This window comes from Prionailurus viverrinus, chromosome D4 (genome assembly GCF_022837055.1).
Source record: "Prionailurus viverrinus isolate Anna chromosome D4, UM_Priviv_1.0, whole genome shotgun sequence".
In the NCBI taxonomy this organism is placed as follows: domain Eukaryota; kingdom Metazoa; phylum Chordata; class Mammalia; order Carnivora; family Felidae; genus Prionailurus; species Prionailurus viverrinus.
Window position 1 is genome coordinate 85,282,584 of NC_062573.1, and position 18,424 is coordinate 85,301,007.

At 52.4% G+C, this 18,424-nt stretch overlaps 1 protein-coding gene across 1 annotated transcript in view; it reads left to right on the top strand.

Annotated features, from left to right (window-relative positions):
• SHC3 (SHC adaptor protein 3) overlaps positions 1 to 13,727 on the top strand; it is a 97,910-nt gene extending 84,183 nt beyond the window's left edge. The window contains exon 12 of the mRNA XM_047830737.1: positions 13,465 to 13,727. Within this exon, the coding sequence (XP_047686693.1) occupies positions 13,465 to 13,593 (129 nt within the window). The 3' untranslated portion in view covers positions 13,594 to 13,727. The remainder of the gene's footprint in view (positions 1 to 13,464) is intronic.
• Positions 13,728 to 18,424: the final 4,697 nt, after the last annotated feature.

Here is an 18,424-nt window from a genome sequence, read left to right on the forward strand (position 1 = left end):
AGTCAGATGCTTAACCGACTGAGCCACCCAGGTGCCCCTGTGGTCTTGAGTTTTAAAAGATTTCCTCATGGGGCACCTGGGTGGGTCAGTCAGTTGAGCATCTGACTCTTGATTTCGGCTCAGGTCATGATCTCATGGTTTGTGAGTTTGAGCCCCCACATCGGGCTCTCTGCACTGACAGTGCGGAGCCTGCTTGGGATTCTGTCTCTCCCTCTCTCTCTGCCCCTCCTTGTTCGTACTCTCTCTCTCTCAAAATAAATAAATAAACATTAGAAACATTTAAAAAGTAAACATAAAAGATTTCCTGACCTGCAGTCATAGATGCACATTGTTCCTCTGTGACTTCTGTGTTTGCTTATTTTTCACAACTAGGTTCTAATTCTGACTAGAGTTACTTTGACAGTGACATAAGACAGGGACCCAGCATCCCTTAAATCTCCAGGTGGTGAGCCAGGCTTCTGTCCTATGGATGCGCCTTGAGTTAACGTTCTCGGTGCTCTGTGTCCCTTGTTTTTCTCGAGAGTCTGCCCTGTCCTGTTGAGCGGACTGTTTAGTCCTGATACGAGCACCACATCGCGTGGTCACTCTGGCTTTGAAACGGTCTTAACACGTGGCAGTGTAAGTCCTTCCTCTTGCAACTCCTATTAGCATTCTCTTTTTAAGCTGTTCTCGGACCTCTATTCCTCTTTGCTGTGGTTTTGGAGTCTGTTTATCCCCCCACCAAAAACGCGTGCTGGGATTTTGGTAGGACCGGTGTTGAGTTCACGGATTAATTTCAGGGAGAGCTGACGGTTTTCAGCATTAAATCATCGCATCCGCGAACATGGCATGAGTCTCTGCTTACTTAGTTTTAAGCTGTGCCTTGTCAGAATTTAAAAACTCTCTCCGGAAAGTTCTTGTGTTTCCTTTGTTTGGTTACTCCCTGGAGTGTCTGGTTTGAATTCTTGGCCCAAGCGGTGTGTGATTTTGGCCACGTTTTCTCAACAGTGACTGCTGTAGGGAGAGGAATGTGGTATGATCTTGTGCCCAGAAATCTTGCCGATGGCAGCGGTGTTACCGGAACGGCGGTCAGGCCGTGGCACACGTGGACAGTCGCGTCTCCTGCCTTCCGGTTTCTGACCCCGTGGCACGCTTACCGGGGCGCCCTGGAGCGTTCACCAGGAGAGGGCGCCCTCGTCTCGTCCCCAGCCTGAAAGGGGATGTTGGCGGGTTTTGTTCTACTGAGGGTGACGTAAGCTCTGGGGGATTGTCTTCATCAGCTGAAGAGAGGACTTCGTTCTCTGATTCATTCAGTCGCTCAGCAGCTGTGCACCAAGTGACTGCTAAATCTGGGCGCTGCTTTTGACACCTGGGATACGTCCGTGAGCAGGTTTAAGAGGACAGTTTCTGCTTGTGTGGAATTCATAGCAGTTAGTTACCGGATTGCTTTTGTCATGTTTGGGTATTGGATTTTGTCAAATGCTGCTTCAGCATCAGCTGAAATAGTACAATAATCATGGGTTTTTTTTCTGGAGTCTGTTAACGGGGGGAGGGGGCAGTTACACAGGCAGATCCTTCTGACGCTGCGTCCTGGCACATGCCCTGCTTGGTCCTGACGCAGCCGTCACGGACCGCGTTGCGGGATTTGGGCACCCGACACGTCCTCTTGGGTGTTTCTGGCTGCCCTTCACCCGTGGGGTCGGTCTTCGTTGCCTTGGCTGCCTTTTGCTTGTGTATGCTGGTCTGGTTTGGGGGCCAGGGGTATAGTCACCTTATAACAAGCTAGGGCGGCTGCAAATCAGAGAGGCCGTCCCTCTTCGTATGTCACATAAAGTGTCCTGGAGAGCCCCTGTTTCTGCACCATGATTCGTTGTGACCTTCAAGGCCTTGTCACACACAAGCACTCATTTATTTGTTCATTGGTTCGCTGACTGGTTCCCCGCACTGCCCTATCATCCCTGTGAGGGTGGCAGCCTTAGTCACTGCATTACGTCCAGTACGTAGAATAGCGCCAGGCACATAGTAGGTGTTTTACGAGCACGTGATGGCACCGATCGACCTCGGGCTTTTACGGGAGCCGAGGGCCCCCGCAGGCCACGTGGGAGCTGAGGGTCCCCTGCTGCTACAGATGCCTCATCACAGATAGGCGTCTCTAAACAGAATCAGCCCAGAGAGGTTTCCCTTTGCAAGGGCTGCTACTAATCCATCTGTTGTTTTCTGAGACAAAACAGGAAAGAAAACACCTGAGCAAGGCTAAGAGAATGCGAAGATTTCAGTTGCAACATTCAGGTATTGTTGAGAAAAGAGAAGTTAACAGTTTAGCTACGTTTCGCCATCTCATAGAGCAAAGACGGTTAATGGGTCATATACTCAGTCCTTGTAGACAAAGGATCGATTGATGATTACGAAATGACACGTATTGGGGTGTCTGGGGGGCTCAGTCGGTTAAGCATCTGACTCTTGTTCCAGTCACGATCTCATAGTCAAGGGATCGAGCCCCACATCAGGCTCAGCACTGAGCATGAAGCCCGCTTGGGATTCTCTCTTTCTCTCTCTCTCTCTCTCTCTCTCTCTCTCAAAAAAGGACATGTAGTACTGCTACTAATATATTCTGCATTCCCAAACCAGTATCAACATAACGTGTAGGGGCACCTGGGTGGCTCAGTTGGTGGAGCACCTGTCGCTTCATCTCAGGGCTGTGAGTTCAAGCCCCACCTTGGGTGTGGAGCCTACTTACAAACATTTTTTTGTTTTTAAGATAATTTGGAAGGTGGGAGGGAAGGAAGCTGAAGGAATGTGGTTGAAGCAGGTGTTCTTGTAAGCCACGACCCCAGCTGTGCTGTCTACAAGACTTTAATTTCTAAGGGGAAACCTGGCACCTCAGAGAAAATCAGTCGCACCAACTAATAAGTGTTCTTTGGGGAGGCTTTTTGCTGGATCTGATGATCTAATTTAATTGATCCAGTGGAGGAGAGCTTCAGCTGAGAAAGACTTAATTACGAATGTAATGTCACTTCTTTGCCGTTAGGACACCAAAATAGACGATGAACACATTCTCTTCAATATTTATTCATCTGATTTTCATGGTAATTGGTTGGTCCCTGACTATAAAGGGGGAAACTTGGCAGAACAGATTACTCGGAGAAATAAGGATGCAAAACAGTTCTGAGGCTATATTTACTGCAGAGTGTACGAACCTGCGTGCCTTCCCACTGCACACTGATCGTGCAAGACGAGGGCTCCTGGGGTCGCTGGAAACGTGGGTGACCGAGGAGCGTGGAGGCGGGGCTCCTGAGCTCCCAGGCAGGTGTGGGGCAGCAGCTGCTCCGACCCCACCGACGGGCTCTGCAGAAACAGCGCCAGAGATGGCGTCTGGAGCATCCTCACGGTGAGTTAGCCCTCTTGAGGCTAAGATTATGCCCGGAGGCACCTGTCCTTGATTCATCCCCTCGGCCGGTAGGGCCAGCAGGGTGGGCCGGGCGCTGTGCTTGCTTTATAATGAGCCACTTGCTGCACCCACACCCACACCTGTACCTGCACCTGCACCCACACCTCTAGCACACCTGCACTTGTTCCGTGGCTGGGTGTTCCATGGGCTTCCTGACCGCGGTCTCGGGAACGTGGCACATTGAGAGCACGTGCCGGGGCTTTGCATTCAGGACATCGGAAAACAGCAACCGGCCAACACCCCACATTTATTAGGATTTTATTTTATTCTGAGAGCAACTAAGAAAATAATCCCCCTCCATCCCTCCACTCAAACAAGCCTTGTTGTTATTTTAAATTTTCCTTTGTCTCCGGCAGACCAGGCGGTGCTGATCTAAAAGATGACATGGGAAGCCTCACTGGTCTGAGCCAAGGGAGCTCAGTTCCCACTCACCCACTCTTGCCCCTCGGGTCCTTGGTTCGGCGACTCACATCCCGGGGCCCCCATCTTCCAGGCCTGTCCCTTCAACCCGGGGGCTCCATGGAGAAGAAGGGGATGGAGACGGTGGGGACGGTCAGTGGCCTCGTGGGAGAAGCCACACTCGGGCTGCCTTACCGGTCCGAGTGCAGGATAGACTAGGGATGTACGGGCAGGGCCACCGGCCGCTGGCCGGTAAGGCCGTCGTGTCTTTTCACTTCTCACCAGTGTAACACCTGGAAAGTGTGACCAAGCGGATGTTACCTGCGGTCTTTGATGAGAAGTGACAGCCCAACCCAATCCCGGGGGAGCGAGGTGGTGCTCACGGCCAGGCTCAGGCTCCCTCTCGGAGTCCTTTCCTGGAGCTCAAACTGCTCTCAGTGGTTTCATGTCTTCTTCTTTTTTAACGTTTATTTATTTTGAGAGAGAGAGAACAAGCAGAGGAGGGGCAGAGAGAGAGGGAGACGCAGAATCCGAAGTGGGTTCCAGGCTCTGAGCTGGCAGCACAGAGCCCGACGCGGGGCTCGAGCTCACAAACCGTGAGATCGTGACCTGAGCCGAAGTCGGAAGCTCAACCTACTGAGCCCCCCGGGCGCCCCAACAGGTGTCCTTTCTTGATTCTCCCTGGAAACTAAAGCGTAGCCCATTTTTCAATTTTTGACAAGTGTTTTCATTTCCCAGGTTGTCTCTGTGCCTGTAAATACATCAAGCCTCTCTCCCCCAGCAGCGCTGGTCGCGTCTGTGCGACCTCCCTGTCTTACCCTGTGTCTCTGTCAACAGCACTTTCAGTGTTTTCTGAAGCACAAAATAGAGACAGAAGCGTAATGAACTCCCGTGGTCCCGGTATTCGCTGCACAGTTTACCAATATTGTTCCGATCTCGATTCCCCCGTCCGTTATTTTAGAGGGGACGATAGTGTTTGAAAGTAGAGGGCAGCGTTCTCCCACGGAATGATTTGCGAGTACCCTGCCCAAAGTCTCCGTCGCCCCCGGCCCCTGAGTGAGCGTGGTGCACACAGAATGCGCCTTTGCCCTGATGGCGCCACTGCGGCCTGCTCCTGCCGACCCCCTTCCTGTCCCCTGGCCGCTCCTGGAACGGCCTTTACTGGAAAGGATCCGTTCAGAATCTCTCACCGCCTCGGGCTGTCCTGTGTCTTCAGTCCCCCTCACCGCAGGCTCCTGCTCAGTCCGTTTTTCTGAGCTGTCCTCCGAGTCGGGGTCAGATTATGCGTCCGGGTCACGCCGTCACGGAGACACCGCACTGGGAGTGGTGTCCGTGAGTGTTCTCCTGGATGCCGGACGAAGGGGGCGTCTGGCAGGCTTCGCCCCTGCACACTCTCGCCTTCCCTTGTAATTATTACATATTTGGGAGGAGGTACCCTGAAACTACATGAATCCACCTTTCCAGCTGTTAAGTAATTTGTTTTCATCCGTGTGGATTCACAGCTGCCTGACTGTTCGGTGGCTCCTCACCGCGTCCCTTCGACGCTCTTTGTCTTTGCTTCAAATACACACGGACGTCACGGGACCGTCTTCCTCCACTGCAGTTGGAGGCCTGGCCTGCTTGTTTCTCACGGGGAGACCAGGATCTTCAAGTGGGGGCGCTGCCCCTCCCGTGTCCTGGAGATGGACGGATTGGTGCCGACAGACGCACACGCACGCACACGCACACGCTCGTGTCTGTGTCCGTTTGTGTGTCCATCTCTGGATGTTACAAGTGGTACGCTCGTGGTGATTCTTCCGATTCCAGTCTGATATCACAGGGTTCATCTGTTTTTCTTTTCCTGCATTTCTAAGTCTCTCCTCCAGCGATGAGAAGCCTGACCCCTTACCTTCATATTTTCACCGACTTGGTTAACCCCCCACGTGTGAGGTGCACCCGCATCACAGCGGCCGCCCCATCACCCCGCGGGGGCGCCGGTTCCCTGCCCAGCCGTTCCCCGGGGGCTCCCTTCCCCCTGAGCTCGCTCTGACCACCCCTCCTGGCTCTGGTGCCCACGCGGGCCACCCACCTCCTGTCCTGTGTCCTCCCGTCACCTGTCCTGTGGTACACCCCTCACTGCCCCTGGACTCCAGTCTCCCACTGGGGACCACCGTGGCTGCCCCCCACCCCCACCCCCAGAGCACAGCATTTGTCTTCCTTGGCATTTGGACCGACCGTTCAGTCAGGAAGGATGGGACTGGAGAGAAGGGGAGGGAGGGGCTTTCTGAAACATTTGATCGCAAATCCAGGCATCCTGCAGTGCACTCCTCTTGTAAATATCTCAGCATCATTTCCACCACTAAGGGTATGAAGGCAACAATGACACGACATAGTTGTTATATCCAACAAAACTAAAGATCGTCGTTCAACATATTCAAATTTCCCTGATTATCTCAAAGATGTTCTGTGTATAGTACGTTTGTTGGAATCAGAATTCAAGCGTGGTCCACGTGGTCCATTTTGTGAGGTCTCTGAAGACTCTTACTCTGTTTTCCCTCCATCTCCCTGGACTCCAGTGGTTTCCTTGAGCGGCTAGATAACTTGTCTGTAGAATATCCCACACTGTGATTTGGGTTGTGGTGTCCCTATGTCACTTGTGCCCTGACCCCTGGCTCTTCTGTAAACTGGTAGACACAGAGACTTTAAAGGCAGCCTTATCAGGATATACCTTACATACAGGCCCGTTTCAGGAGTACGATCGAGTGGGTTTTAGTATATTCACAGACGTGTGCATCCATGGCCACAGTCCGTCTGGAACACGTGTACCACCTACAAGAGAAATGCCTTTGCGTTCAGCTGTCACCCACCAGCCTCCCGTCACCTAGTCTCCGTGGGTTTCTCCCTTCTGGAGCTTCCTCTGAATGGAATCCTATAAATACGTAGTCCTTTGTGACTAGCCTCTTTTACTGAGTGCAGTGTTGTCAAGGGTCATCCACGTTGTGGCGGGTGTCAGCACCTCATTCTTTTCTGTGGCCGAGGAACATTCCGCTCACGGACAGCCCATGCTTTATTCGTGATGGACATTTGGCTGTTACGAACATTGCCGCTAACATGACGTCCAAGTTCCTGTGTGGACGTGTGTTTTCATTTCTCTTGGACATACACCCGGGAGTGGATTTGTTAGGTCGTGTGGTGGCTCTGTAATCTGCCACCCGAGGGACTGTCACACAGTTTTTTTTTCAAAGCAGCTGCACCATTTTGCATTCCAACTAACAGTGTGCGAGGGCCCCGATTTCTCCGTGCCGTCTCCCACCCTTGTTATTATCGGGCGTTTGGATTCTGGCCATCCGTGTGGGCGGGCAGTGACAGACCACTGTGATTTTGATTTGCGTTTCCCTCGTGACTAACAAGGTCAAGCATCTCTTCAGATACTTATTGGCTGTTTACGCATCTTCTTTGGACTAACGTCTGTTCGGATCCTTTGTCCATGTTTTTCTTCTTTTTCTTCATTTTTTTTTTTGTTGTGGTAAAATACACAGGACACAAAATTTACCATCTAAGCCAGCTGTAAGGGTACAGTCCAGTGGTGTGGGTGGTGTGCGTGTAGTTGTACAACCAATATCCATCCCCAGAACTCTTTCTGTCTTGCAAATCTGAAACTCTGTCCCCATTAAATAATTCCCTGTCCCCTCCACCCCCAGCCCCTGGCATCCACCATTCTACTTTCTGTCTCTATGAATTTGACTCTTCTACGGACGTCATGTAAGCGGAGTCACAGCTCATTTGTCCTTCTGTGACTGGCCTGTTTCATGCTGTCCGTAGGGTTCATCCACGCTGGAGCACGTGTCAGGATCTCCTTCCTTCCTAAGGCTGCACAATATTCCATTTATTGTGGAATAGACCATATTCCAATATCCAATATTGTGGATAGACCATATTTTGCCCATCCATTCATGTGTGGATGGACGTGTTGCTTCCACATTTAACTATTGCAGGAAACGCTGCTCTTAATACAATGCACAGGTATCTCTTTGAGACCCTCCTTTGAGTTTCTCGGGTGTACGTCTAAAAGGGGAATTGCTGAGTCATATGAGAATTCATTAACAAAATGTTTTTGAGAAGCCATCACACAGCCCACAGCGGCTGCACTATTTCACATTCCTGCCAACAGTGCACAAGGGCCCTAATGGCTCCTCCTCCTGGTCAACACCTGCTATTTTCTGGTTTGGGGATGGTGGTCATTCTCGTGAGTGTGAGGTGGTATCTCGATTTGCATTTCTCTGATGATGAGGGTTGTGGAGCATCTTTTCACGTACTTATTGGCCATGTCATTCGGTCACATGGTCATTTATGTGTCTTCTTTGAAGAAATGGCAGTTCAAGTTCTTTGCCCATTTTTGAATCAGGTTGTCTATTTCTTATTATTGAGTTTTAGGAGTACTTTACATATTCTGGATATTCATCACTTATTAGATACACAAATTCCAAATGTATCCCCCCATCCTGTAGGTTGCTTTTTTACTCTGTTGATAGTGTCTTTCATGCACAAAACTTTACAATTTTCATGACGTCCAAATTGTCTGGTTTTTCTTTTGTTGCCTGGGCGTTTGGTACCATATCCAAGAAACCATTGCAGATTCAGTGCCTTGAAGCTTTTGCCCTGAGTTTTCTTCTAAGAATTTTAGGCCTTACGTTGAGGTCTTTGATCCATTTTGAGTTAATTTTTGTATATGGCATCAGCTACAGGCACTCTATTCTTTTGTATGTGGACACCCAGTTTCCCCAGCACCATTTGTTGAAAAAATTGTCTCTTTCCTGTTGAATGGCATAGCACCCTAGTCAAAAATCACTTGACCGCATACGCAGGGGCTCATTTCTAGGCCCTCTGTTCTTTTCCAGTGCCTTATATGCCTGTCTTTATATCAGTACCACACTGTTTTGATTACTGTAGCTTTGTAATTAGTTTTGAAATCCAGAAGTGTGAGTCCTCCAACTTCGTCAGATTTGTTGGTCTTTTCAGAGAAGCTGCTTTTGGTTTCATTGATTTTCTCTATTATTTTCCCATTCTCTGCTTTATCTCTGCTTTAATCTTTATGATGTCCTTTCTCCTGCTCAGTTCAGGGTTTTTAGTGTCTTAAGGTGGGACGTTGGGTTATTTGTGAGTCTCTAAATTTTCCTCCTGCTGTTGGGGAAAAGGAGTGCCCATGTGGGCAAGGTGTTGATTGCAAGGATGTAAGCAGCTGGCACTCACAGTCCCAAGTCTGACTCTCGGCGTCGCAGCCCCAGGGGGCTGATGTGAACCTGGCACTGTGTCCTTTGGGTCTAGGAAGGACCTGAGCCTCACCTTAATTTCAAACCTGGGAGAGGCCAAGCAATGTGGGTGGGTGGGTCTACATCCCGCTCGGGTTAGGTTGTATTTGGGCTTGAGCCCCTGGGAGTGGAGGGTCCACCGGTGGATCCAGCCCAATCTGAGACATTAGACAAAAAGCAGCAGGTCTGAGTGTGCAACCCGTTCCAATGGAACCAGATTTTAATCAGGAACTATCTTGTCTGATGGCTTTGCCGCAGCTAGTGTGACCTTTTGGAAGGGGACGGATGTAATCATTCTGTCATTGGTTCAGTATAGTTGTTAACGTACAATATCTCTAAATGGTATTTCTGACTACTGGGCACCTAATTTAAATGTTCCCTAGACAACTTGAACCCACGATACCTAAAGCAGAAGGTACGGCCCCCACCCCCTTGCCCAACTGCCCCATGGATTCCTTCCCACAGTTCACCCTGCCCCCAAACCTCAGCTACCAGCACCTCCTTCATCACATGTGTTTAGTTTTACAAGACCTGCATAGCTCAGTCGATTAAGCATCCAACTCTTGGTTTCGGCTTAGGTCGTGATCTCAAGGTTCAGGTTCGAGCCTCTCATCGGGCTCCATGCTGACAGTGTGGAGTGTGCTTGGGATTCTCTCTCTCTCCTCTCTCTTTGCTCCTCCCTTGCTCACTCCCTATCCCCCCTTCTCTCAAAATAAACAAACATTTAAAAAAAAGGAACCACCAAACTATCTTCTAAACTATCTGTCCCGTTTTGCAATCCACCAGCAGTGACGAGAGTTCCCATTGCACACATCCTCACCAGCATTGGCAGTTGTCGGTGTTGTGGATTTTGGCCATTCTGATAGGTGTGTGGTGGCATCTCAGTGTTGTAACTTGTGTTTCCCTGGTGACTCGTGCTGTAGGGCATCTTTTCACGTACTTGTTTGCCACCTGTGCGTCCTCTTTGCTGAGGTGTTTGTCAAGGTCTTTGCCCCATTTTTAAAATGTGGTTGTTTTCTTAATGTTGGTATTAAGAGCTGTTCGCGTATTTCAGAGACCAGTTCATTATCAGATGTGTCTTTTGCAAATACCTTCTCCCAGTCTGTGGCTGCTCTTCTCACTGTCTTGAAGGTGTCACTTGTGGATCAGACGTTTTTAATCTTGATGAAGTCCAGCTTATCGTTTCTTTCATTCACGAATCAGGCCTTTGGTGTCTTATCTAGAAAGTCATCACCAAACCCATGGTCACGAAGGTTCTCCCTGTGTTTTCTTTTAAGAGTTTAGTAATTCTGCATTTTACATTTAAGTCTGTGATCCATTCTGAGTTAATTTTTTGAAGGGTGTAAGTTCTGATCTAGGCTTTCTGTAAAATATATGTGGATATCCCAGTGCTGCAGCACCGTTCACTGAAAATGCTGTCTTTGCCTTTTATTTCCTTTTTTGTCTTACTGCATTAACGAGGACTTCCATGATGGTGTTGAGGAGTGTGAGGCGGGACATCCTGGCCTTGTTCAAGTTTCTGATCATTAAGTAGGATGTTAGTGGTAGGATTTTTGTGGATGTCTTTATCAAGTGGAGGAAGTTTCACCCGTATTCCTAATTTACTGAGAGCTTTTACCAAGCATTGGTTGAATTTTCTGTTTCCATTGATAGGATCATGGAGTTTTTGTCTTCTCCCTAATGGTGTGATGGATTGTGTTGATTTCTGAATGGGGAAGCAGCCTTGCAGACCCAGGATAAATCCCCCTTGGTCATGGTGTATAGTTCTTCTTATACATTGTTGGATTCAATCCGTTAGTGTTTTGTTGAGGATTTTTGCATGTGTGCTCATAAGAGGTGCTGGTCTGTAGTTTTCTTTTCCTGTAATGTCTTTGTTTGCTTTTGATGTTAGAGTCGTACTAGCCTCATAGAGTGAGTTAAGTGATATTATTTCTGCTTCTGTCTTCTGAATGAGATTGTGGGGACTTGGTAAATTTTGTCTTTAAGTGTTTGGTAGAGTTCACCAGTGAACCTATCTGGGCCTGGTGCTTTCTATGTTGGCAGATTATTCACTATTGATTCAATTTTTAAATAGCCACAGGTTTATTCAAACCATCTATTTCTTCTTGTAAGAGTTTTGTGAAGTTGTGTCTTTCAAGAAATGGGTCCGTTTTTAAGGAGTTAGCAAATTTGTGGGCATAGAGTTATTTATAGTATTCCTTCATTATCCTTTTAAATTCCATGAGATCTGTAGTGATGACCCTTCTTTCGTTTCCGATATTACTAAGTGTCTTCTCTCATTTTTTTTCTTAGCCTGGCCAGAGGCTTATCAATTGTTATGTATCTTTTCAAAGGACCAGCTTTGGGGATCATTGATTTCTGTACTGATTTCCTGTTTCCAGTGTCATTGGTTTCTGCTCTAATTTTTTCATTATTTCTTTCCTTATGCTTCCTGTGGATTTAATTTGTTCTTTTTTCTAGTTTCCTAAGGTAAAAGCTTAGAATACTGATTTCAGCTCGCTCTTCTTTTCTGACCCACATAGCAAGTGGGTCCATACAGATAGCTCTGTGGGCTGCAGGTTCTCTGGGTAGAAGCCAGACTGGAGTTTCAGCAAGCATTGATGTGAATGGAGTGAACTGGCCTATTTAGGCAGTAAATTTATATCATATAACTCTTCATGCTTTTGTTTGTATGTGTGTGTCCATTGTGGCCCAGCCTTCATACCCCAAAGATGCCCACCAGGGGGCAGCTTGGGCAATATGTTGGAATCATGGGGGTGGATCAAGAGACATGCCGGTTGGCCGAGCCCCACCCCAAGCTCCTGGTGGAGTTGGCCTGGGCACGGGGTTACTGAACACTGGTGATTTGGACGTGAGTCCATGCTAAGACTGCTATCCCAGACATTGCCCTGTCATAAACCGTCTTTCATTCACCCCTGCTGCCGCAGAACTTCGATGAGTGTTCATCACTAAGAAGTGGGAAGAAGAAGTCAGCGTCAAGGCAGCAGCCAACAGTAGTCTCAGGCTGAGTCCTGGGTGCCCCTCACCTCCCAGAAAGGGGCCTGCCCATGTCACCTCAGGGTCTTTCTGGGGTGGGGATTCTACAGAACTCAGGAGGATTAAACAGCCTTGATGAAAAGATGCCAAAATTTCTTGCAAAAAGATTCCTTTCCTAATGTGCCCATTGGGTCACATCCTTGGCGAGGCTCAGTGCCCAAGGGTCAGGAACCCCGTGGCCCAGTGGGTCCCTGTCCCTCCATGCTTACAGACACCTGTGGGGAAGGGGGCCTACCTCAGTGTGGGACCCCAGGAGAACAGAGAACCCTCATTTCTAAGTTTCTACTGTTGCCTGTGGCTGCTGTCTTGTAGATCCTAGAGCAGATGGCCGGGGGGCGGGGTGGGGGGGCTTTAATGGGCACACCTGGACTATAGATTTGGGGTGGGAATGAGATCAAGGCTGAAGGCTCAGAATAGGACATCCCATTGGTAGGTTGGTGGAAGGGAGAGACAAGAGTGGCCACATCAGGGGTGAGGATGGGATTAGAGGAAAGGAGAGAATACGGGGACAGGTAAGGAGGAAGAAACTAGATGTGCCCTCAGTCCCTGAGAGACAGGTGGGGGAGAGCTGTGGCCCAGGGAAGGGTGGGTCCCCAGAAATAAGGCTGGAGAGAGAGGTCAGACACCCAGGGCATCCAAAAGCCATCATGAGGACCATCTAAGGGCTGGAGGGCCATCAGATGTAGCCAGGCACCTGCTCCCTGACCTGTCTCCCATCCCCTCAAAGGAGGCCACGGGGGCTGTGTCCACAGCAGCTGGGAGACTGTTCCTGGCCAGGCGTCCTCTGCCTTCTTCAAGTGTGGTCTACACTGGGAGTGTAGCAGCCCAGGGACCAAGGCGCAGGCCCGGTGAGCAGCGGGAAGTGGTGACCCTCCCCCACACCCCCATCCCACCCCCAGGGTTCACTTGCTCGGAGGCTGGCAGGCGGGCATTGCACCAAGAAACCAGGAGCGTGCTGCGCCGCCCCTGCATCCCAGACAGGCTCGCCCCCAGTGCGGGAGACGGAAGGGCTACGTGGACCCCCTCTGGGTGCGAGTGCAGGACGGCCAGATGGGTCTTTCGAGGGCAGAAGAGCAGGAGGGAAAAGGTTGGCAGCAGAGGGCAGGGTGGTTGCTGAAGGCACATGGCAGGTGACAGGCTGAATGACCGGCCAGTGACGATCCCTGGGGACTTCGCAGACGTGTCTCTGAGAGAGTGCGGAGGCCCCGGGGAGGTCGCCGCTCCGGTTCCCGTGGTCTGGGGCTGGCTCCAAGCACGTGCGTTCTCTTTTCTCTGCCCGTGGGTCATGCATCCTGCCCTCTGTGTCCCTCCCAGGTCCGGACGAAGGACAGGGTCTTCGACAGCATCAGCCACCTCATCAACCACCACCTGGAGAACAGCCTGCCCATCGTCTCTGCTGGAAGCGAGCTCTGTCTCCAGCAGCCGGTGGAGAAGCCCCTGTGACCGGCCGGCCACCCCGTCCTGACCCTGCACCGGTGGTCAGGAGACCTGGTTCTTCCCGGGAAATGGGTGCGGGGGCTATGGAAACTCGGGCAGCCGCCCACGGGCTCAGAGCCTTGTCCAAATGCCCCAGGAGGAAGGTGTCCGAAACGTGCAAGTTTCATAAACTTGTCCTGATTTTCTCGTGTGCATATTAAAGGTGTACATACCTATACATCCTGTACAAATTAGCCCTCTATATTTATATTTTTTAAGACTAAGAAAGATGTAAGACTAACGTTCTGTGCTGTATGTTTTTAATGGAAAAAAAAGTGTGACTCTAGTTGTCCGGGCAAAAAATTTAATTCAACTGACCCATTCTCCTGAGAAATTCCCCTAGGAAGGTGTGACCTGCAATCTTACCCGATAAGCACAACACGGGGACTAGAAGCAGGCAGGAGGGTTCTAAAAATATGGAGTAAAAAATACGGAGTCGGCGCAGAAGAAGGCGGGCTGCCACCCGAAAGGGCCTAGCTCTGGTCCCGGGGGCCGCCCCGCGGGGTGTTGGCGCCCCCTCCCTCCGCGATGACACCCCCCGTCCCCCCGGCCGTCTGCACTGCACCGTGAGCTCCCGGCTCCCGCACCTGACACCTGGTGCCGCCGAACTGTCAACCCGGCCGTGTCGGTGGTGCCTGAGCATGGGAATCCCGTCCCCCTTGACCTCAGTTGTCCAGGGTTCTCAAAGATCTTACTGCCAGATGTGGCACCAGAGGAGCCTCAGTGACCAACATCTTCACTGGCAAACTCTTCCATTGCTCCCATCTGTGTTACTGTGGGGGGGGGGCGGGGGGCTGGCTGGGGCGAAGTCTTGGCTTCTGTGTCCTTCCAGCCAATCCGATGATGGCAGGCCGCCGCGGTAGCTGCTAGAAAACCGTCCCTGCCCTGAATCCGACAGCGAAAAATGCACCGGTACGAGCTGTGTCGAAGGCAGATCTGACACGCGTGCTCCGTCCCGGAGACGTGTGCGCGGCCGTGGCTCTTGCCCCACGTTTGCCTGAGGTTGGTGACTCGGGCCCGCGGGATCGGTCGGAGGTTTCCTGCTTCTCGAGTGGTCGGTGGGTTAGGTGGCTGGTTGTCTCTGCAGCAGATTTCCCAGTTGCTCCGTGGAAAGGGCCTGTGCCCCACGGAGCTCTGTCTCGACCCCTTCCTTTGAGCTGGAGTACTGGGATTTCTTATGGGGTCATTCGGTGTCGGGAGGTCAACAGTGCCTGTAACTTTTAAAAAAACGCCCGTGTTGACGTTACCATGTGATTTTAACAGATGCTGTCTTTTAAAAGATAGAAGGATCCATTCGTCGGCTGGCACCTTCTAATTGGTGCCACGGCACAGGCCCCCGTCCCGTGCGGCCCCACGGTGCGAGGCACCCCTGGGTCGGAGCAGCAGAAGGACTTTCCGCGCGCTTAGAGTGGGACGGTAATAAATTCGATGCTTCAAGAGTGAGGAGTTAAGGGTGGATTTAAAAAATTCTGTTGAGTGAATCTGTGAAGTTCTAATGCTAAATGAACCCCATTTCTGTTCTTGGGGTGTGTGTGTCCAGGATGGAAGATGGGGTGAAGCTTGTGGGTGACGGGGGAGTCGGGCAGCTCCACAGATGTGTGTGGGGCTTCTTAGGAGTTTTTGTCCCTTGAGGGTCCCGTGGATCCAAGATGACGGTGGCTTCAGTCTTCTAGAATGTTCTGCCGTGGATTGGAACTAACGTAGGACCATCCGTCTCTTCCTGGAAAGAACAGTTCTGGTTTCAGTCACGGTGCGGATACTCTGCCCCAGGTCACTCAGAAGCAGTGGGAGCTGAACGGGGTTGGGGTGGCATTGTTCAGGCTCCTGCCCTGTGACGACGCAGACGGGGCGGGGGTGGGAACCACCCTGTGCCCCATACCCCAGAGGCTGCAGCCCTGCAGACATACCAGAGGTCCCACCCCAGTGTGGGAGCGTCCACACATATAAAGATGGGTAAACTGACTTTTTAGTGCCCCGCTGTGTCGTGTTAATGGCACCTCCCAAATGCTAATGTTTCAGGGCAAAGTAGGAAGGGCTGGTTGGGGACCCCGAAGCCCTGAACACGTGACCTGCTTTCTTTTCCCTCTTGAGGATGTGACAGATGGTAATCTGCAGGTGCGGGAGCTCTCTGCTGTGAAGTCAATGTCTGTCTCAGTGGTGATAAGCAATATATATATATATATGTTTATATATATATATATATATATCATGTTTTCTTTGCATGAGAATCAATTTAGAAAATTAGAAGTATTGGCGGGAGATCAAATTCTTGTTTCAATATTAATTCAAAACATGTATTTTTAAGCTCAGATTTCAGGGTTTGCTTACCAAGGAACAGTGGCAGTGGGAAATCGTGCCCCTTTGTAGCCACCGGAGCAACCTGGAGACCCAGGGGTGCCTTCGAGTCTCTCTTCCTTGGCCCTCCCCTGTGAAGCATGTTGGGGCTCCGCGGGGTCATCTCAGCTCCCCTTCAAGGCCGTGTGAAGGGCCTCATTCATAGGCGGGGAAACTGAGGCGGGGTGGGTACCCCACCTTCAAAGCCACGCGGTGGGCGGGCAGCCGGCCGAGCTGTCCTGCTCCGTTGGTGTTACTGGGTTCTGCCGTGCCTGGGACTCAGGATTCCCCGGGCCAGCCTGGGTCCCCCGTCGCCCAGTTCCCAGCCTGCACCTCCGCCAGGGCAGGGCTGTGTGTCCCAGGGTCTCTGCACCCCAGGTATGTTCTCTGTGCGCTGTGCCTGGCCGCCCCCCGGGTGCATGGTGGCACCGGGCCTGCGCCCCCCTGCTGGGCCCCTGCCCCCGGCTGTGCTGGGTGTACAAGGCAGGCCCGGCGGGCCTTCGATGCCGCATCGGTGCGGCAGCCCTGGAGGCCCCCCCCCCCCCCCCCCCCCCCCCCCCGCCAACACCTCCGTGTGTGAATCAGCGGTACTTTCAAATGACATCCTCGTTTGTCCCTCTAAGCACCCACAGGGTCCCTGTGGGGCTACTGGCCGGTGGTTTCACTGAGCTCTGATGCTTGAGGCCCTGGGCGCTCAGCGGACTGATGGCTGACGCATGCGAGCATCTCCCGACCCACCCCTGTGCCCGGGCCACCACTCCCGGGCTCCTATACGCGGCGGCCCAAGGACCCGCTGGCCACTCTGCTGCACCCCGTTTCGTTTGAACAAGGATTGCTTATTGCTGTCTTGGCTGTTGGGGTGGAAGGATGGACAGAGGCCCAGCTGCAGGACATACAGTGTCCTGAGGATCTCGCAGGGAGGAAGGCACCGGGGTAATTTCCAGGGAAGACAGAAAGTGACAAGCCGCCTGCAGAGGAAGAGGGAGGCCTGACTTCCAAGGAGGGGCAGCAGCGGGAGGGGGGTGGAGGGGCAGGGCGGCAGTTAGCGAAGCCCCTGAAAGGGCCCTGTGCTCGGACGCTGTGGCCGCGTGTCTGCTGGGCTCCCGCCCGTCCTGGGCTCCTGAGATGGACAGTTCCTTTCAGGTGGCGTCAGATGCCTGATGGGGGTGGGGGGGAGGCGTCCTTCTCATAAGTGACACCTGAAACCTGAGGCCCTGGTCCTTATTTCCGGGAATCGGTCACGGGGTGGAGGCAGTTCCCACGAGGTCCCAGGCCTCCCCGGGCGGCGCCCCAGAGCCACGAGGCCTCACACTGGTTGCTGGGGCTTCTCTGAGCGCTGGCCCGCATGCCACCTGCACCGCAGGGCTGTGCGGTGTCCCCGCCGTGAGATGGGAGGTGGTGGTGAATATATATACGTGAAGAGGAAGGACAGCTGATCCCTGGGATGCTTCGTGCACACGTGTGACGGGCTGTCTGGCTGGAGGAGTAGCATATGCGTGTGTCCCGCCCTCCTGCGTGCACGCTCCCCCCTCCCCCCTCGCCTTTCTGTGGCGGTGGGGAAGGGGGGAGGGGGATTGTGGAAATACTGCGCTTGGGTCACCGCGTGTCGCAGACAAATCTGGGTCACGTGTCTCAGAACACCAGGCTGTGTAGTGAAACTTTAAAAATGGTCCTGGGAAGGATGAAGTGGAAAAACCACTCTTCCGGCACGTGCTACGAACCCGGATGTGCAGCGCCCCGCCCCTCCCCGAGGGTCACAAGCAAGGGAGGGCCATGGAATCAGGATCCTGCAGCTCCAGACCCGGCTCTTCAGTGGGGGGACTAGGGCCAGGGGACTTGCCGCAGGGCGGGGACAGTCAGTGGCTGAACGTAGGACAGAGCGCAGGACTCATGAGGGTCCTTGACAGTGTGTGTAACGCTCAGCCCCCGATGGAAAATGGCAAACAGCTCTTCCCGCTTGGGTTTGCATTCGTGCCCCTTCCGGGACGAGGAGGTGTTTCTGTTTGGGGCCCTTCAGCCGCAGACCCCGAGAGGGTCTGACTGGCTGTGGTTTCTCCCGGCGATGCCCCAGGGGTGGGGAAGGGAAGGAAGTCGAGGAGGAGGAGGAGGAGGAGGAGGGCACGATCGGCCCGGTCACCGTGGTGTGGCAGAGTGAGGGGCGGCAGGAGGCAGGGTGGACACAACTCAGCACGTACCCAGCTGCGCTTAGCTGCCAGCCGGGCACAGGTGGAAAGCGGGCCCTGTGCACACTCCCCGGGCCGGGAATCCCAGGCGGAGACACAGTCCTCGGGGCCAAGCAGATCTGGAGACGAGGGGCAGCGAGGAGGCCCCAGGCCCCACCCCAGGAGGGCTGCGCGGGCCCAGGAATGTGTATTTCTGGTAAACAGGGAGTGTGGACCACCATCGGGTGTGAGCTGCCAGCCCTCCCCTACTGAGGGCTCCCCTCCAATTTACCAGTAGGTTT